Source organism: Somniosus microcephalus, unplaced genomic scaffold (genome assembly GCF_052327205.1).
Source record: "Somniosus microcephalus isolate GS21.2 unplaced genomic scaffold, FLI_Smic_1.0 unresolved_chr2, whole genome shotgun sequence".
In the NCBI taxonomy this organism is placed as follows: domain Eukaryota; kingdom Metazoa; phylum Chordata; class Chondrichthyes; order Squaliformes; family Somniosidae; genus Somniosus; species Somniosus microcephalus.
The window spans coordinates 91,580,346-91,606,031 of NW_028225180.1; the positions used below are offsets into that span (position 1 = coordinate 91,580,346).

General features: G+C 52.4%; 1 protein-coding gene across 1 annotated transcript in view; it reads right to left on the reverse strand.

Annotated features, from left to right (window-relative positions):
- The window catches only part of b3gat3 (beta-1,3-glucuronyltransferase 3 (glucuronosyltransferase I)), a 22,399-nt gene extending 19,421 nt beyond the window's left edge, over positions 1-2,978 (reverse strand). The window contains exon 1 of the mRNA XM_085975718.1: positions 2,971-2,978. Coding sequence (XP_085831844.1) covers positions 2,971-2,978 — 8 coding nt within the window. The remainder of the gene's footprint in view (positions 1-2,970) is intronic.
- Positions 2,979-25,686: the final 22,708 nt, after the last annotated feature.

Sequence of the window (25,686 nt, forward strand, 5' to 3'; positions counted from 1 at the left end):
ACCTCTGTTCAGTCCGTAAGGGTGACCCCGAGCTTCCGGTCGCCTGTCATTTTAATTCACCGCTCCATTCCCACTCGGACCTCACCGTCCTCGGCCTCTTGCATTGTTCCACGGAAGCTCAGCGTAAACTCGAGGAACAGCACCTCATCTTCCGATTAGGCACTTTGCCGCCTTCCGGACTCAATATCGAGTTCAACAATTTCAGATCATAACCTCAGCCCCTATTACTTTTTTACTTGTAATTTTTCCACTCCTTTTCCCCCCCCCCCCTTTCCTTTTGTTTCTCTCTCACACCTGGCAGCTATCTCTTGCCCTGCCAGTACACTTCACACCTAATCTCAGCCTATTACCATCTCATCTGGCTCCGAATACCTTTTATTGTCTCTTTTACTTCTTTTGTTTCTTTCACTTCTTTTGTCCGATCGCAGCCCTGCCTTCGATCTAATTTCTTTTCTTTCCAGTTTTGAAGAAGGGTTCGACCCGAAACGTCAACTCAAATTTCTCTCCATGGATGTTGCCTGACCTGCTGAGTTTTTCCAGCATTTTCTGTTGTTATTTCGGATTTCCAACATCTGCAGTATTTTGCTATCGTATTAATGTTTCAGGTCGCAGGTTCTGATGAAGGGTCTTCGACCCGAAACATTAACTCTGTTTCTCTCTCCACGGATGTTGCCCTAGCCAGGCTGAGTTTTTCCAGCGTTTTCTGTTGTTGTTCGCAGATGAGCTTTATACAGCAACCACTTGCATAGATAAAGCACCTTTAATGTAGAAAGGCTTCTCAAAGTGCTTCGTGGGGCTGTGAACAAAACATTTGCACCATCCCCCTCCAGGGGTGGGGGCACAGTGGTACAGGAAACTCTTTTTTATCCAGCACCGACGGGACCGGCGTGGTGCCAGTTGATCAAAAAGTCTGGATTACAGAGAGGTATACTTACCAAGGTACAAGAGCCCCGTACACAGGTGCAGGAGCCCCGGTTACCCGGCATTTGTGCAGGAGTCCCGGTTACACGGCCACAGATCCAGGAACCCCAGTTACACGGTGTGGGGGGTGGGGGGTTTGTTGGCCTTTTAAATTGACCTTGACAGTTCCAATCGTCCCACTCCCTGGTTCTGGGGCTTGGAATTATTTAGGGGATGTGATAGATGTAGGCAGACAACTGTTTGGTGCAAGAACAAATATTTTATTTAGAAATCGCACACCACACGAATTAACTAAACAAAAACGTATACGCAACGGGTACAGAGGTTATGCAGTGAGAGAAAAAGACCCCAAAATAAAACCACCTCCCACCACTACACTAACTAAGTTAGGATCTGAAATTACAGGGACTGCTCACCAAAGGATTTCTCCACCGTTTAGACCAGTTGCTCACAGCTTTCTCTCTCCTCAATCTCGTGGACTCCTTGGCTGGTTGCGGTGTCTTCGGTATTAGCACTGGTCGACGTTTTGATGGTAAACAAGTTTCCCTCGAGTCAGCGCTGGATGATGGTTGATCTTTCAGTGACTCCCCGGCTTCTTGTTAGGTTTTCCTGTTGCGTTGCTGTAACCTCGTGTGGCAAGTTAGATGTTTCAAAGCCAGAGTCAAAGAGCCCAGAGTCCAAGTGCTTTTCCAGCGTGTTCTCGGGTACGTTTCTTCTGCTCCGGTGTGCTGCTGCTGCTGCCCGCCGGCACTCTCTCTCTCTTCAGCCTGTCTGTTGAGGTCTCTTTAGCTACTAGCAAACCCCCAGCTATACCTGAGAGGCTGCGTAAACTTTTGTGCCAAAACTCGGGTGCACAATTGATTTTAGATGACTCCCTTTTGTGCGATTTTGGCAGGCTGATCAACTCTGATGTGATCCCTTTGTGAGAATTTTGGTGGGCTGATTGAACATTAGCATGATACAAGGTTCCCAAAGGTGTTGATGGGGTTTTTGAATGGTGCTGTTAGAATGTAATCAGGTCTTGATACTGTCCATCATTGTGTGTTTTGCTGATGCCAGGGTTTTTCTGTATAGCCGTTTTAAGAACTATTAAAATATGTATGTATCTGGGTCCCTGGTAAGTGGGCTTTTGTTAGACTGCTAATGTCTCCCTGGGGGCCTGCCTCCCAGGTGGGTTAGCAGCCCTATAAGGATCCCATTTCCCTGTGCAGACCCAGCATACAATTTAAAATGTCCAAACTCAATCCAATAGGCCCTAGTTGAGTCCAAAGGCGCCTGATAGGGAGATAATTCTGTCCACATTTCTCCTCCAAAAAGGTCCAACACAGCCACTTTTTAAATTCCAGACACATGTCCATTGAGTAGGGGGTCCTGGAATTTTGTGAATCCTACACACGGCCACTAATATATAGTAAAACTTACCTGAACCTACTCCTGAATTTTGCCGGTTAAGAGAGAGTTTCCTGTATACAGTCGTCAGTGAGTGGCCCGAACATTGACTCGGCACCCCAGGAAGCCTCACGACTTCAGGTCAAGCCTGGGCAGGCAGACCTGTTGCTGCTGGTCACCACCTACCGCCCTCCCTCAGCTGGTGATTGAGTAACCCCCCCACAGGCGGAACACCATTTGCAGGAGGCTCCTCGCCCACAGATGCCCCCCCCCCCACCACCTCCCGGCTGGGGGACTTCAACGTCCATCACCAGGACTGGCTTGGTGATACACCAGCAGTTTCTCTGACCGCCAGGGATTGACTCCATTGCCACCAGGCTGCAGATGAACATCTTGAGTGTTCATCGGGTGGTCTCGGGGTGGGGGCAAGGAACTGGCGGGAGATGAGGACCACCTCTAATTCTGACGCATGTGTTTTCTTCAGCCTCTCTGACCAGAGGGGCACCACGCACTGGGAGCCGGTGCACCAACCTAAAGGCTCCATAACACCTTCACACACTGACTCACACCCTGGTTCCGCTTCCCCAGATGGAAGCCCCATATTTTTACCCCTCTTCCCCATAGTCACGCTCTGTATAGATTACACTTCGACCTTCCTACCTCGTCATTCATCTCCATTTGGTTTGAAGCAGTCCAAGAAAGGAATCATAACTCGCAGATCTTGGGTTTCATGGTGGGGAAGGTGTGGTGGGACAGCCTTCTGTGGTAGAGAATTCCACAGGTTCACCACTCTCTGGGTGAAGAAATTCCTCCTCATCTCTGTCCTAAATGGCTTACCCCTTATCCTTAGACTGTGACCCCTGGTTCTGGACTCCCCGGCCATCGGGAACATCCTTCCTGCATCTAGTCTGTCCAGTCCTGTTAGAATTTTATAAGTTTCAATGAGATCCCCTCTCATTCTTCTAAACTCCAGCAAGTACAAGCCCAATCGACCCAATCTCTCCTCATACGTCATTCCTGCCATCCCAGGTATCAGCCTGGTGAATCTTCGCTGCACTCCCTCCATGGCAAGAACATCCTTCCTCAGATAAGGTGACCAAAACTGCACACAATACTCAAGATGTGGTCTCACCAAGGCCCTGTACAACTGCAGCAAGACATCCTTGTTCCTGTACTCGAACCCTCTTGCTACGAAGGCCAACATACCATTTGCCTTCTTAACCGCCTGCTGCACCTGCATGCTTACCTTCAGCGACTGGTGCACAAGGATGCCCAGGCCTCGTTGCACTTCCCCTTCTCCCAATCTATTGCCGTTCAGATAATAATCTGCCTTCCTGTTTTTGACACCAAAGTGGATAATCTCGCATTTATCCACGTTATATTGCATCTGCCATGCTTCTGCCCAATCACCCAACCTGTCCAAATCATCCTGGAGTTTCTCGGCATCCTCCTCACAGCACACACGCCCACCCAGCTTTGTGTCATCTGCAAACTTGGAGATATTACATCTAATTCCCTCATCCAGATCATTAATATATATAGGAGGAATTTTAATATATATAGGAGGAATTTCTTCTCACAGAGCGCTGTGAATTTTTGCAATTCTCTTCCCCAGAGAGCTGTGGAGGCTGGGTCATTGAATATATTCAAGGTGGAGATAGACAGATACTTGAGCTACAGGGGAGTCAAGGGTTATGGGGAGCAGGAAGGGAAGTGGAGTTGAGGCCAAGATCAGATCAGCCATGATCTTATTGAATGGCGGAGCAGGCTCGAGGGGCCGAATGGCCAACTCCTGCTCCTACATCTTATGTTCTATGTATGCCACAGGCTCCAAGGTACTGTAAATGGATGGGGACCGTTAGATTGTGAGTGGTTTATGTTGCGCATGTACCTTTAAGGGAAGAACTGGTTTTAGACTGCAGTACCGGCAGTGACCACCCCTGTATAAAAGGCCCTAGCAGGCTTCTGTATTTCAGTCTGACGTTGCCCTCCTGTTCAGTAAAGTACCTGTTGAGCTGTTCTCCCGAAATCCGTGTATTATTGAGGCGCGGACTTTATAGTGGCGACGAGTAAATTCGAACTCACCTGCAGTGTGGCATCATCTCACGGGGATCTCGCCCTGAGAGGAGGTTTCTTGGAGGTCGTAGTCTGAGCAACGGGCGTCGACCGCGGGCAACCGCCCAAAGAATTCATCGGTGTTCGGAGGATTGCGGGAGAGACTGTGGAGAGCTGTGCTTAGCTCCCCAGTTAAAGTGTTCCAGCAAATCGTGCTGGTGGCAGGTAGTGCGCTGACCCTTCCGGACTGCGGCGGGCTCAAGCTCGATCGAGCGGCTCTACAAAACGAGCCGCGCAGCATCGCCGGGAAAAGAAAACAAGAGAGAGAGAGGGTGGAGCGCACAGGGCGTGGTCGGTGCTCAAGAACCGGGCAGCGGAGTGAAAATAAACGGGGGGGGGGAAGGAAAGCGAGACGCGCCGAATCCGCGAGTCGCCGCCATTACCCCGTAGAACGCTAGGAGCAGCGCGGCAGCAAGGGGAAGAAGGAAAAGCGCGGGAGGCGCCATTTTATCCCGTTGGGGAAGAAGGAAAAGCGCGGGAGGCGCCATTTTATTCCATTGGGGAAGAAGAAAAAGCACGGGAGGCGCCATTTTAAATCACCCAAGATGCCGAAAAGTGGCAGTATCACTGCTTTCGACAACGAGGTAGAAGACTGGACCACGTATGTGGAAAGAATTGAAGTGTACTGAGAGGCAAATGAGGTGGCCGATGGGAAGAGGGCGTCGGTATTATTGAATTTGATGGGCGCGAGTACATACGGCCTATTGCAAAATTTAATTACCCCAGCTAAACCAATGGAGAAAAGTTTTGAGGAAATTGTTAATGTATTACAGGAACACCTAAACCCTACGCCGCTGCTGATAGCAGAAAGATTCAATTTCCATAAAAGAAACCAGCACAAAGATGAGAACAATGCTGACTACCTTACGGAACTACGCAAGTTATCGAAGCACTGCCAGTTCGGAGCAGGACTGGCAGACACCTTATGGGATAAGTTTGTCTGCGGGCTCCAGAGTGAAGGAACCCAGAGACGACTACTTTCAAAAAAGGACCTGACGCTAGAACAGGCTTTCAGCGTGGCAGTATCCTACGAAGCAGCAGCACGGGGAGCTGCGGAAATACAACAGAAACCACAAGAATACAGCGCTAACGAAATGGCGTATGGAGCAGAAAAGTGCTATCGCTGCGGCAGAACAACCCATGAGCAGAAGGACTGCTGGTTTAAGGACAAAGTATGCAGGCAATGCGGAAAAATGGGACATATAGCAAGAGTCTGCAGGTCGGGAAAGAAAACCAGCACGACAAGAACTACTAAGGAACAGTACAGGAAAGTAAAGAAACTGACAGACAGTAGTTCGGAAGATCAGGAGAGTGATAAGGACTCCGGGAGCAGGGGACTAAGTTGTCTAAAGTTACACAACATGATCGCAAAGGAAGATCACCGAACCATTTGGGTCACCCTCATGATAGCAGGGTCCCCAGTAAAGATGGAATTGGACACAGGATCAGCCCTAACTGTCATGAATCGACAAGACTATGAGCGGCTATTCTCACACATACCCTTAAAGGACACGTCCATTGTACTGAAGACATACACGGGGCAAAAGGTCTACCCCAGAGGAAAAATAAGGGTGCCAGTTAAATATAACGGCAAGGAAACACAGAAACTATATATGTATATATACTACGAGATGGAGGACCACCATTATTGGGACGTGAATGGATCCGAAAGATACAATTGGATTGGCATTCCATTCTGGCGCTAACTGTGACTGACAAAAAGGATGATGACGTCGCACCTGGACGTCTGTCACAAATTCTATCTGACGCGGAAGAGGTGTTCCAGCAAGGACTTGGGACTCTAAAAGGAGTAAAGGCAACCATAAAGATTGAGGATAACGCAAACCCAAAATTTTGCAAGGCCAGACCGGTGCCATACGCGATCCGCCCAGCCATTGAAGCTGAACTGGAGAGTCTGGAGCGTTCGGGTGTGCTGTCCAAGGTGGACTGGAGCGAGTGGGCCACACCCATCGTTCCTGTAATGAAGAAAGTATTGAGCAGCACGCCTGGGGAGCCAAAGAAGATTCGCATCTGTGGGGACTTCAAGGTGACTGTGAACCCAGTCCTGCACACAGTACAGTATCCACTTCCGCGGATAGAAGATATTTTCGCCTCACTATCTGGAGGGAAACGTTTTACAAAGATTGATCTGGCCCAAGCGTATCTACAAATGGAGGTGGAAGAAGCATCTAGAAAATACCTCACGATAAACACTCACAAAGGCCTTTACCAGTACAATCGACTGGTATTCGGGGTAGCATCGGCCCCGGCTATTTGGCAGAGGGCAATGGAACAAGTCCTGCAAGGGATCCCGGGGACCCAGTGTTATTTGGACGACATCCTGGTTACGGGCGAAAATGACAATGAACACCTTGCCAACCTGGAGCAGGTGCTCACGAGATTACAGGAATATGGGCTACGAGCCAACCGCCCCAAATGCGAGTTCTTCAGGAGACAAATCTCGTATTGTGGCCACATGATTGATGAGGAAGTGTTGCATAAGTCGCCGGACAAGATTGAGGCTGTAGTCACGGCTCCAGCACCGGAAAATGTGTCGCAACTGAGGTCGTTCCTCGGGTTGGTGAACTACTACCATAAGTTCTTGCCAAATTTATCTACGATTCTGCACCCACTGAACACCCTGCTGCAAACTGGAGTGACATGGAAATGGAGTGATGAGTGTAAGCGTGCCTTTCAGGAATGTAAATGCCTAATCACTTCAAAAGAAGTATTGGCCCACTACAACCCAACACTACCGATTCGGTTGGCATGTGATGCGTCACCCTACGGCATTGGAGCGGTACTGTCACACAAATTCCGTGACGGTTCAGAGAGGCCAATAGCCTTTGCGTCGCGCTCGCTAACCTCAGCCGAGCGTAACTACGCCCAGATTGACAGGGAGGCCCTCAGCCTGGTGTGGGGGGTGAAGAAGTTCAATCACTATCTGCACGGGCAGAAATTCACTCTACTGACTGATCATCAGCCCCTGGTCTCCATTTTTAACCCAAAGAAGGGCGTTCCGGTGATGACAGCGCAACGGCTGCAAAGATGGTCACTTTTTCTAGGGGCACATCAGTACGACATAGAGTACAAGGGTACGAAACAGCATGGAAACGCTGATGGGCTGTCGCGCCTACCATTGCCTACGGTAGAAGAAACACCTGCAGTGGACCCTGTTGAGATATTCCATGCGACCATAGTCGAATGTTTGCCTGTTACAAACTCGAGTATAGAGAAGGAAACCCGAAATGACCCGACACTCTCTCGGGTCTACGATTTGACGGTGAAGGGATGGCCAGCATATGGCGACTCACTGTTGCCAGCATTCTCGCCAAGGTGAGAACAGCTGTCAGTGTGCCGGGGAACCTTGATGTGTGGATCCCGAGTGGTAATTCCACCCAAGTTGAGAGATAGAGTGCTCAATGAGCTTCATGAGGGTCATCTGGGAGGGGTAAAAATGAAGAGCCTAGCCAGGGCGTTTGTGTGGTGGCCGGGAATCGATAAAGAAATCGAGGATATGACCAAGAGATGCACAGGATGCCAGAAGGTCCAAAACGCTCCACCACAGGCCCCGCTACATCCATGGGAGTGGCCCTCATCTCCATGGCAACGGGTACACATTGATTTTGCTGGTCCATTTATGGACTCAATGTTTCTAATCGCTGTGGACGCCCATTCAAAATGGCTAGAGGTCATTAAAATGTCCTCCACCACCACGGAGAAAACTATTGCAGTCCTAAGGACCATCTTCGCCAGGAATGGGTTGCCAGAACAGATTTGCTCCGACAATGGGCCACAGTTTGTGTCTGAGGATTTCCGGAGGTTCCTGAAGAATAATGGGGTGAAACATTACACATCTGCCCCATATCATCCAGCCACAAATGGATTGGCTGAGAGGTTTGTTCAGACCTTTAAAAAGGCCATAAAGGCAATGTATAATGACGACATACCACTACAACACAAGGTGGATAGTTTCTTGTTTGCTTACCGGAATGCGACACATGCAGTAACCAACCAAGCTCCAGCCGTACTGTTCTTCAACCGAAGGCTAAGATGTCGCCTGGATTTGCTCAAACCAAACATAAGACGAGATGTTGAGGATAAGCAATTCCAGCACATAAATTAGAAGCCAACCCAAAGCTTCAAGGTAGGGCAACCAGTCTTGGCCCGCAACTACCGAACAGAAAATGGCAGCCAGGAACGATATGCACACAGCAGGGACCACTAATGTACACAGTGGACATTGGAGAGAGCATTGTGAGGCGCCATGCTGACCAGATTCTAGAGTCACAGGAACAAGCCAAACCCGTGCCACGAGAAGGTGCACCTGGTAATCAACCTGAAGTACAGATTGCGTCTACCTCAGAAGCAGTGGTATTGGAAGCTGACGAACCAACCAGTGACCATGAACCAGAATCAGCTTCGCCGCAAGAACAGGATACTCGAGAAAGGCGCTATCCAGTCAGGATCAGGAAGCCTCCTCAAAGACTGAACTTATAAATGATAATTTCAGTTGATGTATATAATATCCAGAAAGTTGTAATTAGTTATTATTTAGTTGTTAAATGAATGTTATGTACTGTTTATCTAAAAGGGGAGGAATTGTTGTGTATGTACCTTTAAGGGAAGAACTGGTTTTAGACTGCAGTACCGGCAGTGACCACCCCTGTATAAAAGGCCTTAGCAGGCTTCTGTATTTCAGTCTGACGTTGCCCTCCTGTTCAGTAAAGTACCTGTTGAACTGTTCTCCCGAAGTCTGTGTATTATTGAGGCGCGGACTTTACAGTTTATATCTTCTTTCCTTAGTGTCCTATGCACTGAGTAGAGGTGGAACCCGTACCCCGGTGACAGTCAGTGTGTGTGGAACGCGTACCCCAGTGACAGTCAGTGTCTCTGGAACCCTTACCCCAGTGAGAGTCAGTGTCTGGAACTCGTACCCCAGTGAGAGTCAGTGTCTGGAACTCGTACCCCAGTGAGAGTCAGTGTCTGGAACTCGTACCCCAGTGAGAGTCAGTGTCTGGAACTCGTACCCCAGTGAGAGTCAGTGTCTGGAACTCGTACCTGATGCGCTATCAATTACTCATAAGAGACGGAGAGTTAGGAGAGTAACTAAAAGGCTTTTATTAACAAAGAACAGAGCATGCCTCTCGTGGTTGACTGGTTTCCAAGAAGGCAGGGGGCTGCAGAGCAGTCACCTTTATACCTGGGCATGTGGGTGGAGCCAGGGGCGGAGCCAGCTGAGGCATGTATAGATACAACAGTGTGCAACAACAACAACAACGGTGAACAACAATAACAGTGGTTTACCACATTCACCCCTTGTTTAAAATTGAGTCCGGCGGGGTGAAGTGTACTAAAGGTTCGTGTAAGTAAGTCTATCAGGTGGCCTTGTATGCCGTCCTGATCGTCGTGGTGGCGGCGGTGATGGTGCCGCATCCAACGTTGAATCTGGCATCTCATTGAGTGGTTGGGTGGTCAATGACGGGTCCTGGGGCTGCGGCATGCCGTCTACAGGGGTTGGGTTGTGGGTAGTGGTGGATGGCAATGGTAGTGTTTCAGGGGCACCCGAAGGTGCGAGGTCTCGTATGGAGACTGTGTCCTCCCGCCCGTCCGGGTACGCCACGCAAGCATACTGGGGGTTGGCGTGGAGGAGGCTCACCCTCTCGACCAGGGGGTCTGTTTTATGGGACCTCACGTGCTTCCGCAGTAGGACGGGTCCTGGAGACGTCAGCCATGTCGGTAGCGAGGTCCCCGATGTGGACTGCCTGGGGAAAGTGAACATTTTTTCATGGGGGGTGGCATTGGTGGCCGTACAAAGCAGTGACCGAATGGAGTGGAGCGCCGCAGGGAGGACCTCCTGCCAGCGAGAGGTCGGAAGGCCCTTAGATTTTAAGTTTAAGAGGACGGCCTTCCAAACCGTCGCGTTCTCTCTTTCCACCTGGCCGTTCCCCCGGGGGTTGTAGCTGGTGGTTCTGCTTGTAGCAATACCTCTCGTGAGCAGGTACTGACGGAGTTCGTCGCTCATAAAGGATGAGCCCCGGTCGCTATGGATATAGCTAAGGAAGCCGAACAAGGCGAAAAGGTCATTCAGACCTTTAATGACCGTGGTACTGGTCATGTCTGGGCAAGGGATGGCAAACGGGAAACGGGAGTACTCATCAATTATGTTGAGGAAATACACGTTGCGGTCAGAGGAGGGGAGGGGCCCTTTAAAATCGACGCTCAGGCGCTCAAAGGGGCGAGTGGCCTTGATCAGGCTTGCTCTGTCTGGCCTATAAAAATGCGGTTTGCACTCGGCACAGATTTGGCAGTTCCTGGTCATGGTCCTGACCTCCTCGATGGAGTAGGGCAGGTTACGGGATTTGATGAAATGGAAGAACCTGGTGACCCCCGGGTGGCAGAGGTCATTGTGGAGGGTCTGCAGTCTATCAACCTGCGCGTTGGCGCATGTACCACGTGATAGGGCATCTGGGGGCTCATTGAGTTTCCCGGGCCGGTACAAGATATCGTAATTGTCGGTGGAGAGTTCAATTCTCCACCTCAAGATCTTGTCATTCTTGATTTTGCCCCTCTGCTTATTGTTAAACATAAAAGCTACTGAACGCTGGTCAGTGAGTAGGGTAAATCGTTTTCCGGCCAGGTAATGCCTCCAATGTCGCACCGCTTCCACAATGGCCTGGGCCTCCTTTTCGACAGAGGAGTGTCGAATCTCGGGGCCCTGGAGGGTCCTTGAGAAAAAGGCCACGGGTCTCCCCGCCTGGTTAAGGGTTGCAGCTAGGGCGAAGTCGGATGCGTCGCTCTCCACTTGGAAAGGGATGGACTCATCCACTGCGTGCATTGTGGCCTTCGCAATATCTCTTTTTATGAGAGTGAAGGCTGCACATGCCTCTGCTGTCAGGGGGAAGGAGGTGGACTTGATGAGGGGTCTGGCTTTGTCTGCATAGTTGGGCACCCACTGAGCATAGTAAGAGAAAAACCCTAGGCATCTCTTCAGTGCTTTTTGGCAGTGGGGGAGGGGGAGCTCCATAAGGGGGCGCATTCTGTCGGGGTCAGGGCCGATGACTCCGTTCTCCACTACGCAGCCAAGAATGGCAAGGCGCGTGGTGCGAAACATACATTTGTCCTTGTTGTATGTTAGATTCAGCCGCTGGGCCGTGCGGAGGAATTTCTCTAGGTTAACGTCATGGTCCTGCTGGTCGTGGCCGCAGATGGTGACGTTGTCTAGATAGGGGAAGGTGGCCTGCAGCGCGTTCTGGTCAACCATTCGGTCCATCTCCCTTTGGAAGACCGAAACCCCGTTGGTGACGCCGAAGGGGACTCGGAGGAAGTGGTAGAGACGACCGTCAGCTTCAAAAGCTGTGTACTGGCGGTCCTCAGCCCTGATGGGGAGCTGGTGGTATGCCGACTTCAGATCAATCGTCGAGAACACCCGGTATTGTGCTATCTGATTGACCATGTCAGATATGCGGGGGAGTGGGTATGCATCCAACTGGGTGTAGCGATTGATCGTCTGGCTGTAGTCAATAACTAGGCGCTGTTTTTTGCCAGTCTTCACTACCACCACTTGTGCTCGCCATGGGCTAGTGCTACCCTCAATAATCCCTTCCTTCAGGAGTCTTGCTACTTCGGATTTAATGAAGCTCCTATCCCCGGCACTGTACCGCCTGCTTTTGGTAGCGATGGGCTTACAGTCGCGGGTGAGGTTAGCGAACAAGGGGGGGGGACCTTAAGCGTGGAGAGGCTGCAAATGGTGCGTGGCGGGCGATTTAAAAGCTGCTGGCTGCAGACTGTGAGTGGGGGGAGGGGTCCGCCGTACGCTAATGTGACACTTTTAAGGTTGCACTGAAAATCCAACCCCAGTAGAACGGCAGCGCAGAGATGGGGCAGGACAAGAAGTTTAAAATTTTTGTATTCTGTGCCCCTTACTGAAAGGGTCACTACACAGTAGCCACCGACGTCTGCTGAATGGGATTTGGAAGCCATAGAGATCCGATGGCGCGTTGGCAGGACCGGGAGAGAGTAACTGCGCACCGTGTCGGGGTGGATAAAGCTCTCAGTGCTCCCGCTGTCGAAAAGGCAGGTAGTGGCGCGGCCGTTTACCGTAATGTCCATCATGGACCTGGACAGTTGGTGAGGGAGAGATTGGTCCAGCGTCACGGAGGCCAGCGTATGGTCGAGCGAGTCGATGTGGTCGTCAGATGAGGCGGTGGTTGAGTCCGGGTCACCCGCGATTGGAGTTGGAGGCGTCCAAGATGGCGGACAAAATGGCTGCGCCCATGATCCCGATCCCCACGCAGCTGGAGGTGTCCAAGATGGCTGCCCCCACGGTTCACACGCGGCGCTGCTGGCGTTAGCGGTTTTACCTTTGCAGGCGCTGGCGTAGTGTCCTTTCTTCCCGCAGCCAGAGCAGGTAGCGTTTTTCGCCGGGCAGCGTGCTCTGGGGTGTTTTGCCTGGCCACAAAAGTAACATTTAGGGCCCTTGGACATCGCTGCAGCAGTTGGTGCCGGGGGGTGGCGGTCCCATGACCCAAGGTTGCGGCGTCCACGGTGCGGAGCGGTTAGGGGAGAATGCGTCCATATTCCGGTGGGCCGCGTCTAGCGAGAGCGCGAGGGACACTGCCTTCTTCAGGTTGATTTTGCCCTTCTCCAGCAGTCTCTGCCGGGAGTAGTCGGACTTGAGGCCCGCAACGAAAGCATCTCGGATAAGTCCCTCCGTGTGTGTCGCGGCCGATACCTCTTTACAATCGCAGGCTCGGCCGAGTATCTGTAATGCCCGTAGGAATGCCTCCACCGATTCCCCGGACTGCTGTTTGCGGGATCTCAGGAGGTGTCTGGCATAAACCGTATTTACCGGGCGTGTGTATTGTCCTTTTAGCAGAGCGATAGCCGCCGCGTAGGTAGTCGCGTCCTGGATGAGCGTGTAGACTTGGTGGCCCACCTTGGAGGCCAGGATTTTTAGTTTGTTTCCATTTAGTGTCACGGCTGAGGCTTCCAGGTAAGCTTTGAAGCAACGCAGCCATTGTGCGAACTTGGTAGACGAACCCGCCTCTTGAGGATCGAGGTCCAGGCATGTTGGTCTGAGGGCATGCAGCAGCGCCTGCTGCTCAGCGTTTGGTGCCGTCATTTGCTGCAGCGCCTGCTGCTCAGCGTTTGGTGCCGACATTTTGTTTTTGTTAATAAAATTGATGCGCTATTAATTACTCATAAGAGACGGAGAGTTAGGAGAGTAACTAAAAGGCTTTTATTAACAAAGAACAGAGCATGCCTCTCGTGGTTGACTGGTTTCCAAGAAGGCAGGGGGCTGCAGAGCAGTCACATTTATACCTGGGCATGTGGGTGGAGCCAGGGGCGGAGCCAGCTGAGGCATGTATAGATACAACAGTGTGCAACAACAACAACAACGGTGAACAACAATAACAGTGGTTTACCACAGTACCCCAGTGAGAGTCAGTGTCTGTGGAACCTGTACTCCAGTGAGAGTCAGTGTCTGTGGAACCTGTACCCCAGTGAGAGTCAGTGTGTGTGGAACCTGTACCCCAGTGAGAGTCAGTGTCTGTGGAACCCGTACCCCAGTGAGAGTCAGTGTCTGTGGAACCCGTACCCCAGTGAGAGTCAGTGTCTGTGGAACCCGTACCCCAGTGAGAGTCAGTGTCTGTGGAACCCGTACCCCAGTGAGAGTCAGTGTGTGTGGAACTGTACCCCAGTGAGAGTCAGTGTCTGTGGAACTGTACCCCAGTGAGAGTCAGTGTCTGTGGAACTGTACCCCAGTGAGAGTCAGTGTCTGTGGAACTGCACCCCAGTGAGAGTCAGTGTCTGTGGAACTGTACACCAGTGAGAGTCAGTGTCTGTGGAACCTGTACCCCAGTGAGAGTCAGTGTGTGTGGAACTGTACCCCAGTGAGAGTCAGTGTCTGTGGAACTGTACCCCAGTGAGAGTCAGTGTCTGTGGAACCCGTACCCCAGTGAGAGTCAGTGTCTGTGGAACCTGTACCCCAGTGAGAGTCAGTGTGTGTGGAACTGTACCCCAGTGAGAGTCAGTGTCTGTGGAACCTGTACTCCAGTGAGAGTCAGTGTGTGTGGAACCAGTACCCCAGTGAGAGTCAGTGTCTGTGGAACCTGTACCCCAGTGAGAGTCAGTGTCTGTGGAACCTCTACCCCAGTGAGAGTCAGTGTCTGTGGAACTGTACCCCAGTGAGAGTCAGTGTCTGTGGAACCTGTACTCCAGTGAGAGTCAGTGTCTGTGGAACCTGTACTCCAGTGAGAGTCAGTGTCTGTGGAACTGTACCCCAGTGAGAGTCAGTGTCTGTGGAACCTGTACCTCAGTGAGAGTCAGTGTCTGTGGAACTGTATCCCAGTGAGAGTCAATGTGTGGAACCAGTACCCCAGTGAGAGTCAGTGTCTGTGGAACCTGTATCCCAGTGAGAGTCAGTGTCTGTGGAACTGTACCCCAGTGAGAGTCAGTGTCTGTGGAACATGTACTCCAGTGAGAGTCAGTGTCTGTGGAACTGTACCCCAGTGAGAGTCAGTGTCTGTGGAACCTGTACCTCAGTGAGAGTCAGTGTGTGTGGAACTGTATCCCAGTGAGAGTCAATGTGTGGAACACGTACCCCAGTGAGAGTCAGTGTCTGTGGAACTGTACTCCAGTGAGAGTCACTGTGTGTGGAACTGTACCCCAGTGAGAGTCAGTGTCTGTGGAACCTGTACTCCAGTGAGAGTCAGTGTGTGTGGAACTGTACCCCAGTGAGAGTCAGTGTCTGTGGAACCTGTACCCCAGTGAGAGTCAGTGTCTGTGGAACCTGTACCCCAGTGAGAGTCAGTGTCTGTGGAACTGCACCCCAGTGAGAGTCAGTGTCTGTGGAACCTGTACTCCAGTGAGAGTCAGTGTCTGTGGAACCTGTACTCCAGTGAGAGTCAGTGTCTGTGGAACTGTACCCCAGTGAGAGTCAGTGTCTGTGGAACCTGTACCTCAGTGAGAGTCAGTGTCTGTGGAACTGTATCCCAGTGAGAGTCAATGTGTGGAACCCGTACCCCAGTGAGAGTCAGTGTCTGTGGAACCTGTATCCCAGTGAGAGTCAGTGTCTGTGGAACTGTACCCCAGTGAGAGTCAGTGTCTGTGGAACCTGTACTCCAGTGAGAGTCAGTGTCTGTGGAACTGTACCCCAGTGAGAGTCAGTGTCTGTGGAACCTGTACCTCAGTGAGAGTCAGTGTCTGTGGAACTGTATCCCAGTGAGAGTCAATGTGTGGAACACGTACCCCAGTGAGAGTCAGTGTCTGTGGAACTGTATCCCAGTGAGAGTCAATGTGTGGAACCCGTACCCCAGTGAGAGTCAGTGTCTGTGGAACTGTACCCCAGTGAGAGTCAGTGTCTGTGGAACCTGTACCTCAGTGAGAGTCAGTGTCTGTGGAACCCATACCCCAGTGAGACACAATGTGTGGAACACGTACCCCAGTGAGAGTCAGTGTCTGTGGAACCCGTACCCCAGTGAGAGTCAGTGTCTGTGGAACCCGTACCCCAGTGAGAGTCAGTGTCTGTGGAACCCGTACCCCAGTGAGAGTCAGTGTGGGTGGAACCCGTACCCCAGTGAGAGTCAGTGTCTGTGGAACCCATACCCCAGTGAGAGTCAGTGTCTGTGGAACCCGTACCTCAGTGAGAGTCAGTGTCTGTGGAACCCGTACCCCAGTGAGAGTCAGTGTCTGTGGAACCCGTACCCCAGTGAGAGTCAGTGTCTGTGGAACCCGTACCCCTGTGAGAGTCAGTGTCTGTGGAACTGTACCCCAGTGAGAGTCAGTGTGTGGAACTGTACCCCAGTGAGAGTCAGTGTCTGTGGAACTTGTACCCCAGTGAGAGTCAGTGTCTGTGGAACCCGTACCCCAGTGAGAGTCAGAGTCTGTGGGACCCGTACCCCAGTGAGAGTCAGTGTGTGTGGAACCCGTACCCCAGTGAGAGTCAGAGTCTGTGGGACCCGTACCCCAGTGAGAGACAGTGTCTGTGTGACCCGTACCCCAGTGAGAGTCAGTGTCTGTGGAACCCGTACCCCAGTGAGAGTCAGTGTCTGTGGAACTGTACCCCAGTGAGAGTCAGTGTCTGTGGAACCTGTACTCCAGTGAGAGTCAGTGTCTGTGGAACCTGTACTCCAGTGAGAGTCAGTGTCTGTGGAACTGTACCCCAGTGAGAGTCAGTGTCTGTGGAACCTGTACCTCAGTGAGAGTCAGTGTCTGTGGAACTGTATCCCAGTGAGAGTCAATGTGTGGAACCCGTACCCCAGTGAGAGTCAGTGTCTGTGGAACCTGTATCCCAGTGAGAGTCAGTGTCTGTGGAACTGTACCCCAGTGAGAGTCAGTGTCTGTGGAACCTGTACTCCAGTGAGAGTCAGTGTCTGTGGAACTGTACCCCAGTGAGAGTCAGTGTCTGTGGAACCTGTACCTCAGTGAGAGTCAGTGTGTGTGGAACTGTATCCCAGTGAGAGTCAATGTGTGGAACACGTACCCCAGTGAGAGTCAGTGTCTGTGGAACTGTACTCCAGTGAGAGTCAGTGTGTGTGGAACTGTACCCCAGTGAGAGTCAGTGTCTGTGGAACCTGTACTCCAGTGAGAGTCAGTGTCTGTGGAACCTGTACCCCAGTGAGAGTCAGTGTGTGTGGAACCTGTACCCCAGTGAGAGTCAGTGTCTGTGGAACCCGTACCCCAGTGAGAGTCAGTGTCTGTGGAACCCGTACCCCAGTGAGAGTCAGTGTCTGTGGAACCCGTACCCCAGTGAGAGTCAGTGTCTGTGGAACCCGTACCCCAGTGAGAGTCAGTGTGTGTGGAACTGTACCCCAGTGAGAGTCAGTGTCTGTGGAACTGTACCCCAGTGAGAGTCAGTGTCTGTGGAACTGTACCCCAGTGAGAGTCAGTGTCTGTGGAACTGCACCCCAGTGAGAGTCAGTGTCTGTGGAACTGTACCCCAGTGAGAGTCAGTGTCTGTGGAACCTGTACCCCAGTGAGAGTCAGTGTGTGTGGAACTGTACCCCAGTGAGAGTCAGTGTCTGTGGAACTGTACCCCAGTGAGAGTCAGTGTCTGTGGAACCTGTACTCCAGTGAGAGTCAGTGTCTGTGGAACCTGTACTCCAGTGAGAGTCAGTGTCTGTGGAACTGTACCCCAGTGAGAGTCAGTGTCTGTGGAACCTGTACCTCAGTGAGAGTCAGTGTCTGTGGAACTGTATCCCAGTGAGAGTCAATGTGTGGAACCCGTACCCCAGTGAGAGTCAGTGTCTGTGGAACCTGTATCCCAGTGAGAGTCAGTGTCTGTGGAACTGTACCCCAGTGAGAGTCAGTGTCTGTGGAACCTGTACTCCAGTGAGAGTCAGTGTCTGTGGAACTGTACCCCAGTGAGAGTCAGTGTCTGTGGAACCTGTACCTCAGTGAGAGTCAGTGTCTGTGGAACTGTATCCCAGTGAGAGTCAATGTGTGGAACACGTACCCCAGTGAGAGTCAGTGTCTGTGGAACTGTATCCCAGTGAGAGTCAATGTGTGGAACCCGTACCCCAGTGAGAGTCAGTGTCTGTGGAACTGTACCCCAGTGAGAGTCAGTGTCTGTGGAACCTGTACCTCAGTGAGAGTCAGTGTCTGTGGAACCCATACCCCAGTGAGACACAATGTGTGGAACACGTACCCCAGTGAGAGTCAGTGTCTGTGGAACCCGTACCCCAGTGAGAGTCAGTGTCTGTGGAACCCGTACCCCAGTGAGAGTCAGTGTCTGTGGAACCCGCACCCCAGTGAGAGTCAGTGTGGGTGGAACCCGTACCCCAGTGAGAGTCAGTGTCTGTGGAACCCGTACCCCAGTGAGAGTCAGTGTCTGTGGAACACGTACCCCACTGAGAGTCAGTGTCTGTGGAACCCATACCCCAGTGAGAGTCAGTGTCTGTGGAACCCGTACCTCAGTGAGAGTCAGTGTCTGTGGAACCCGTACCCCAGTGAGAGTCAGTGTCTGTGGAACCCGTACCCCAGTGAGAGTCAGTGTCTGTGGAACCCGTACCCCTGTGAGAGTCAGTGTCTGTGGAACTGTACCCCAGTGAGAGTCAGTGTGTGGAACTGTACCCCAGTGAGAGTCAGTGTCTGTGGAACTTGTACCCCAGTGAGAGTCAGTGTCTGTGGAACCCGTACCCCAGTGAGAGTCAGTGTCTTTGGAACCCGTACCCCAGTGAGAGTCAGTGTCTGTGGGACCCGTACCCCAGTGAGAGTCAGTGTGTGTGGAACCCGTACCCCAGTGAGATTCAGTGTGTGTGGAACCCGTACCCCAGTGAGAGTCAGAGTCTGTGGGACCCGTACCCCAGTGAGAGACAGTGTCAGTGGGACCCGTACCCCAGTGAGAGTCAGTGTGTGTGGAACCCGTACCCCAGTGAGAGTCAGAGTCTGTGGGACCCGTACCCCAGTGAGAGACAGTGTCTGTGGGACCCGTACCCCAGTGAGAGTCAGTGTCTGTGGAACCCGTACCCCAGTGAGAGTCAGTGTCTGTGGAACTGTACCCCAGTGAGAGTCAGTGTCTGTGGAACCTGTACTCCAGTGAGAGTCAGTGTCTGTGGAACCTGTACTCCAGTGAGAGTCAGTGTCTGTGGAACTGTACCCCAGTGAGAGTCAGTGTCTGTGGAACCTGTACCTCAGTGAGAGTCAGTGTCTGTGGAACTGTATCCCAGTGAGAGTCAATGTGTGGAACCCGTACCCCAGTGAGAGTCAGTGTCTGTGGAACCTGTATCCCAGTGAGAGTCAGTGTCTGTGGAACTGTACCCCAGTGAGAGTCAGTGTCTGTGGAACCTGTACTCCAGTGAGAGTCAGTGTCTGTGGAACTGTACCCCAGTGAGAGTCAGTGTCTGTGGAACCTGTACCTCAGTGAGAGTCAGTGTGTGTGGAACTGTATCCCAGTGAGAGTCAATGTGTGGAACACGTACCCCAGTGAGAGTCAGTGTCTGTGGAACTGTACTCCAGTGAGAGTCAGTGTGTGTGGAACTGTACCCCAGTGAGAGTCAGTGTCTGTGGAACCTGTACTCCAGTGAGAGTCAGTGTCTGTGGAACCTGTACCCCAGTGAGAGTCAGTGTGTGTGGAACCTGTACCCCAGTGAGAGTCAGTGTCTGTGGAACCCGTACCCCAGTGAGAGTCAGTGTCTGTGGAACCCGTACCCCAGTGAGAGTCAGTGTCTGTGGAACCCGTACCCCAGTGAGAGTCAGTGTCTGTGGAACCCGTACCCCAGTGAGAGTCAGTGTGTGTGGAACTGTACCCCAGTGAGAGTCAGTGTCTGTGGAACTGTACCCCAGTGAGAGTCAGTGTCTGTGGAACTGTACCCCAGTGAGAGTCAGTGTCTGTGGAACTGCACCCCAGTGAGAGTCAGTGTCTGTGGAACTGTACCCCAGTGAGAGTCAGTGTCTGTGGAACCTGTACCCCAGTGAGAGTCAGTGTGTGTGGAACTGTACCCCAGTGAGAGTCAGTGTCTGTGGAACTGTACCCCAGTGAGAGTCAGTGTCTGTGGAACCCGTACCCCAGTGAGAGTCAGTGTCTGTGGAACCTGTACCCCAGTGAGAGTCAGTGTGTGTGGAACTGTACCCCAGTGAGAGTCAGTGTCTGTGGAACCTGTACTCCAGTGAGAGTCAGTGTGTGTGGAACCAGTACCCCAGTAAGAGTCAGTGTCTGTGGAACCTGTACCCCAGTGAGAGTCAGTGTCTGTGGAACCTGTACCCCAGTGAGAGTCAGTGTCTGTGGAACTGTACCCCAGTGAGAGTCAGTGTCTGTGGAACCTGTACTCCAGTGAGAGTCAGTGTCTGTGGAACCTGTACTCCAGTGAGAGTCAGTGTCTGTGGAACTGTACCCCAGTGAGAGTCAGTGTCTGTGGAACCTGTACCTCAGTGAGAGTCAGTGTCTGTGGAACTGTATCCCAGTGAGAGTCAATGTGTGGAACCCGTACCCCAGTGAGAGTCTGTGTCTGTGGAACCTGTATCCCAGTGAGAGTCAGTGTCTGTGGAACTGTACCCCAGTGAGAGTCAGTGTCTGTGGAACCTGTACTCCAGTGAGAGTCAGTGTCTGTGGAACTGTACCCCAGTGAGAGTCAGTGTCTGTGGAACCTGTACCTCAGTGAGAGTCAGTGTGTGTGGAACTGTATCCCAGTGAGAGTCAATGTGTGGAACACGTACCCCAGTGAGAGTCAATGTCTGTGGAACTGTACTCCAGTGAGAGTCACTGTGTGTGGAACTGTACCCCAGTGAGAGTCAGTGTCTGTGGAACCTGTATCCCAGTGAGAGTCAGTGTCTGTGGAACTGTACCCCAGTGAGAGTCAGTGTCTGTGGAACCTGTACTCCAGTGAGAGTCAGTATCTGTGGAACTGTACCCCAGTGAGAGTCAGTGTCTGTGGAACCTGTACCTCAGTGAGAGTCAGTGTGTGTGGAACTGTATCCCAGTGAGAGTCAATGTGTGGAACACGTACCCCAGTGAGAGTCAGTGTCTGTGGAACTGTACTCCAGTGAGAGTCAGTGTGTGTGGAACTGTACCCCAGTGAGAGTCAGTGTCTGTGGAACCTGTACTCCAGTGAGAGTCAGTGTGTGTGGAACTGTACCCCAGTGAGAGTCAGTGTCTGTGGAACCTGTACCCCAGTGAGAGTCAGTGTCTGTGGAACCTGTACCCCAGTGAGAGTCAGTGTCTGTGGAACTGTACCCCAGTGAGAGTCAGTGTCTGTGGAACCTGTACTCCAGTGAGAGTCAGTGTCTGTGGAACCTGTACTCCAGTGAGAGTCAGTGTCTGTGGAACTGTACCCCAGTGAGAGTCAGTGTCTGTGGAACCTGTACCTCAGTGAGAGTCAGTGTCTGTGGAACTGTATCCCAGTGAGAGTCAATGTGTGGAACCCGTACCCCAGTGAGAGTCAGTGTCTGTGGAACCTGTATCCCAGTGAGAGTCAGTGTCTGTGGAACTGTACCCCAGTGAGAGTCAGTGTCTGTGGAACCTGTACTCCAGTGAGAGTCAGTGTCTGTGGAACTGTACCCCAGTGAGAGTCAGTGTCTGTGGAACCTGTACCTCAGTGAGAGTCAGTGTCTGTGGAACTGTATCCCAGTGAGAGTCAATGTGTGGAACCCGTACCCCAGTGAGAGTCAGTGTCTGTGGAACTGTACCCCAGTGAGAGTCAGTGTCTGTGGAACCTGTACCTCAGTGAGAGTCAGTGTCTGTGGAACCCATACCCCAGTGAGACACAATGTGTGGAACACGTACCCCAGTGAGAGTCAGTGTCTGTGGAACCCGTACCCCAGTGAGAGTCAGTGTCTGTGGAACCCGTACCCCAGTGAGAGTCAGTGTCTGTGGAACCCGTACCCCAGTGAGAGTCAGTGTGGGTGGAACCCGTACCCCAGTGAGAGTCAGTGTCTGTGGAACCCATACCCCAGTGAGAGTCAGTGTCTGTGGAACCTGTACCTCAGTGAGAGTCAGTGTCTGTGGAACCCGTACCCCAGTGAGAGTCAGTGTGTGGAACACGTACCCCAGTGAGAGTCAGTGTCTGTGGAACCCGTACCCCAGTGAGAGTCAGTGTCTGTGGAACCCGTACCCCACTGAGAGTCAGTGTCTGTGGAACCCATACCCCAGTGAGAGTCAGTGTCTGTGGAACCCGTACCTCAGTGAGAGTCAGTGTCTGTGGAACCCGTACCCCAGTGAGAGTCAGTGTCTGTGGAACTGTACCCCAGTGAGAGTCAGTGTCTGTGGAACTTGTACCCCAGTGAGAGTCAGTGTCTGTGGAACCCGTACCACAGTGAGAGTCAGTGTCTGTGGAACCCATACCCCAGTAAGAGTCAGTGCGTGTGGAACCCGTGCCCCAGTGAGAGTCAGTGTGTGGAACCCGTACCCCAGTGAGTGTCAGTGTCTGCGGGACCCGTACCCCAGTAAAAGTCAGTGTCTGTGGAACCCATACTCCAGTGAGAGTCAGTGTCTGTGGAACCCATACCCCAGTAAGAGTCAGTGTGTGTGGAACCCGTGCCCCAGTGAGAGTCAGTGTGTGTGGAACCCGTACCCCAGTGAGTGTCAGTGTCTGTGGGACCCGTACCCCAGTGAGAGTCAGTGTCTGTGGGACCCGTACCCCAGTAAAAGTCAGTGTCTGTGGAACCCATACCCCAGTGAGTGTCAGTATCTATAGGACCCGTACCCCAGTAAAAGTCAGTGTCTGTGGAACCCGTACCCAAGTGAGAGTCAGTGTCTGTGGGACCTGTTCCACAGTGAGAGTGATTGTGTGTGGAACCCGTATCCCATGGAGAGTCAGTGTCTGTGGAACCCGTACCCCAGTGAGAGTCAGTGTGTGTGGAACCCGTACCCCAGTGAGAGTCAGTGTGTGTGGAACCCGTACACCAGCGAGAGTCGGTGTTTGTGGAACCTGTACCCCAGTGAGAGTCAGTGTCTGTGGAACCCGTACCCCAGTGAGAGTCAGTGTGTGTGGAACCCGTACCCCAGTGAGAGTCAGTGTTTGTGGAACCCGTACCCCAGTGAGAGTCAGTGTGTGTGGAACCCGTACCCCAGTGAGAGTCAGTGTGTGTGGAACCCGTACCCGAGTGAGAGTCAGTGTGTGTGGAACCCGTACCCCAGTGAGAGTCAGTGTCTGTGGAGCCCGTACCCCAGTGACAGTCAGTGTCTGTGGAGCCCGTACCCCAGTGAGAGTCAGTGTGTGTGGAGCCCGTACCCCAGTGAGAGTCAGTGTGTGTGGAACCCGTACCCCAGTGAGAGTCAGTGTGTGGAACCTGTACCCCAGCGAGAGTCAGTGTGTGTGGAACCTGTACCCCAGTGAGAGTCAGTGTCTGTGGAGCCCGTACCCCAGTGAGAGTCAGTGTGTGGAACCTGTACCCCAGCGAGAGTCAGTGTGTGTGGAACCTGTACCCCAGTGAGAGTCAGTGTGTGTGGAACCCGTACCCCAGTGAGAGTAAGTGTGTGTGGGGCCCGTACCCCAGTGAGTCAGTGTCTGTGGAACCCGTACCCCAGTGAGAGTCAGTGTGTGTGGAACCTGTACCCCAGTGAGAGTCAGTGTCTGTGGAACCTGTACCCCAGTGAGAGTCAGTGTCTGTGGAACTGTACCCCAGTGAGAGTCAGTGTCTGTGGAACCTGTACTCCAGTGAGAGTCAGTGTCTGTGGAACCTGTACTCCAGTGAGAGTCAGTGTCTGTGGAACTGTACCCCAGTGAGAGTCAGTGTCTGTGGAACCTGTACCTCAGTGAGAGTCAGTGTCTGTGGAACTGTATCCCAGTGAGAGTCAATGTGTGGAACCCGTACCCCAGTGAGAGTCAGTGTCTGTGGAACCTGTATCCCAGTGAGAGTCAGTGTCTGTGGAACTGTACCCCAGTGAGAGTCAGTGTCTGTGGAACCTGTACTCCAGTGAGAGTCAGTGTCTGTGGAACTGTACCCCAGTGAGAGTCAGTGTCTGTGGAACCTGTACCTCAGTGAGAGTCAGTGTGTGTGGAACTGTATCCCAGTGAGAGTCAATGTGTGGAACACGTACCCCAGTGAGAGTCAGTGTCTGTGGAACTGTACTCCAGTGAGAGTCAGTGTGTGTGGAACTGTACCCCAGTGAGAGTCAGTGTCTGTGGAACCTGTACTCCAGTGAGAGTCAGTGTGTGTGGAACTGTACCCCAGTGAGAGTCAGTGTCTGTGGAACCTGCACCCCAGTGAGAGTCAGTGTCTGTGGAACCTGTACCCCAGTGAGAGTCAGTGTCTGTGGAACTGTACCCCAGTGAGAGTCAGTGTCTGTGGAACCTGTACTCCAGTGAGAGTCAGTGTCTGTGGAACCTGTACTCCAGTGAGAGTCAGTGTCTGTGGAACTGTACCCCAGTGAGAGTCAGTGTCTGTGGAACCTGTACCTCAGTGAGAGTCAGTGTCTGTGGAACTGTATCCCAGTGAGAGTCAATGTGTGGAACCCGTACCCCAGTGAGAGTCAGTGTCTGTGGAACCTGTATCCCAGTGAGAGTCAGTGTCTGTGGAACTGTACCCCAGTGAGAGTCAGTGTCTGTGGAACCTGTACTCCAGTGAGAGTCAGTGTCTGTGGAACTGTACCCCAGTGAGAGTCAGTGTCTGTGGAACCTGTACCTCAATGAGAGTCAGTGTCTGTGGAACTGTATCCCAGTGAGAGTCAATGTGTGGAACACGTACCCCAGTGAGAGTCAGTGTCTGTGGAACTGTATCCCAGTGAGAGTCAATGTGTGGAACCCGTACCCCAGTGAGAGTCAGTGTCTGTGGAAATGTACCCCAGTGAGAGTCAGTGTCTGTGGAACCTGTACCTCCGTGAGAGTCAGTGTCTGTGGAACCCATACCCCAGTGAGACACAATGTGTGGAACACGTACCCCAGTGAGAGTCAGTGTCTGTGGAACCCGTACCCCAGTGAGAGTCAGTGTCTGTGGAACCCGTACCCCAGTGAGAGTCAGTGTCTGTGGAACCCGTACCCCAGTGAGAGTCAGTGTGGGTGGAACCCGTACCCCAGTGAGAGTCAGTGTCTGTGGAACCCATACCCCAGTGAGAGTCAGTGTCTGTGGAACCTGTACCTCAGTGAGAGTCAGTGTCTGTGGAACCCGTACCCCAGTGAGAGTCAGTGTGTGGAACACGTACCCCAGTGAGAGTCAGTGTCTGTGGAACCCGTACCCCAGTGAGAGTCAGTGTCTGTGGAACCCGTACCCCACTGAGAGTCAGTGTCTGTGGAACCCATACCCCAGTGAGAGTCAGTGTCTGTGGAACCCGTACCTCAGTGAGAGTCAGTGTCTGTGGAACCCGTACCCCAGTGAGAGTCAGTGTCTGTGGAACCCGTACCCCAGTGCGAGTCAGTGTCTGTGGAACCCGTACCCCAGTGAGAGTCAGTGTCTGTGGAACTGTACCCCAGTGAGAGTCAGTGTGTGGAACTGTACCCCAGTGAGAGTCAGTGTCTGTGGAACTTGTACCCCAGTGAGAGTCAGTGTCTGTGGAACCCGTACCCCAGTGAGAGTCAGTGTCTGTGGAACCCGTACCCCAGTGAGAGTCAGTGTCTGTGGGACCCGTACCCCAGTGAGAGTCAGTGTGTGTGGAACCCGTACCCCAGTGAGAGTCAGTGTGTGTGGAACCCGTACCCCAGTGAGAGTCAGTGTGTGTGGAACCCGTACCCCAGTGAGAGTCAGAGTCTGTGGGACCCGTACCCCAGTGAGAGTCAGTGTCTGTGGAACCCGTACCCCAGTGAGAGTCAGTGTCTGTGGAACTGTACCCCAGTGAGAGTCAGTGTCTGTGGAACCTGTACTCCAGTGAGAGTCAGTGTCTGTGGA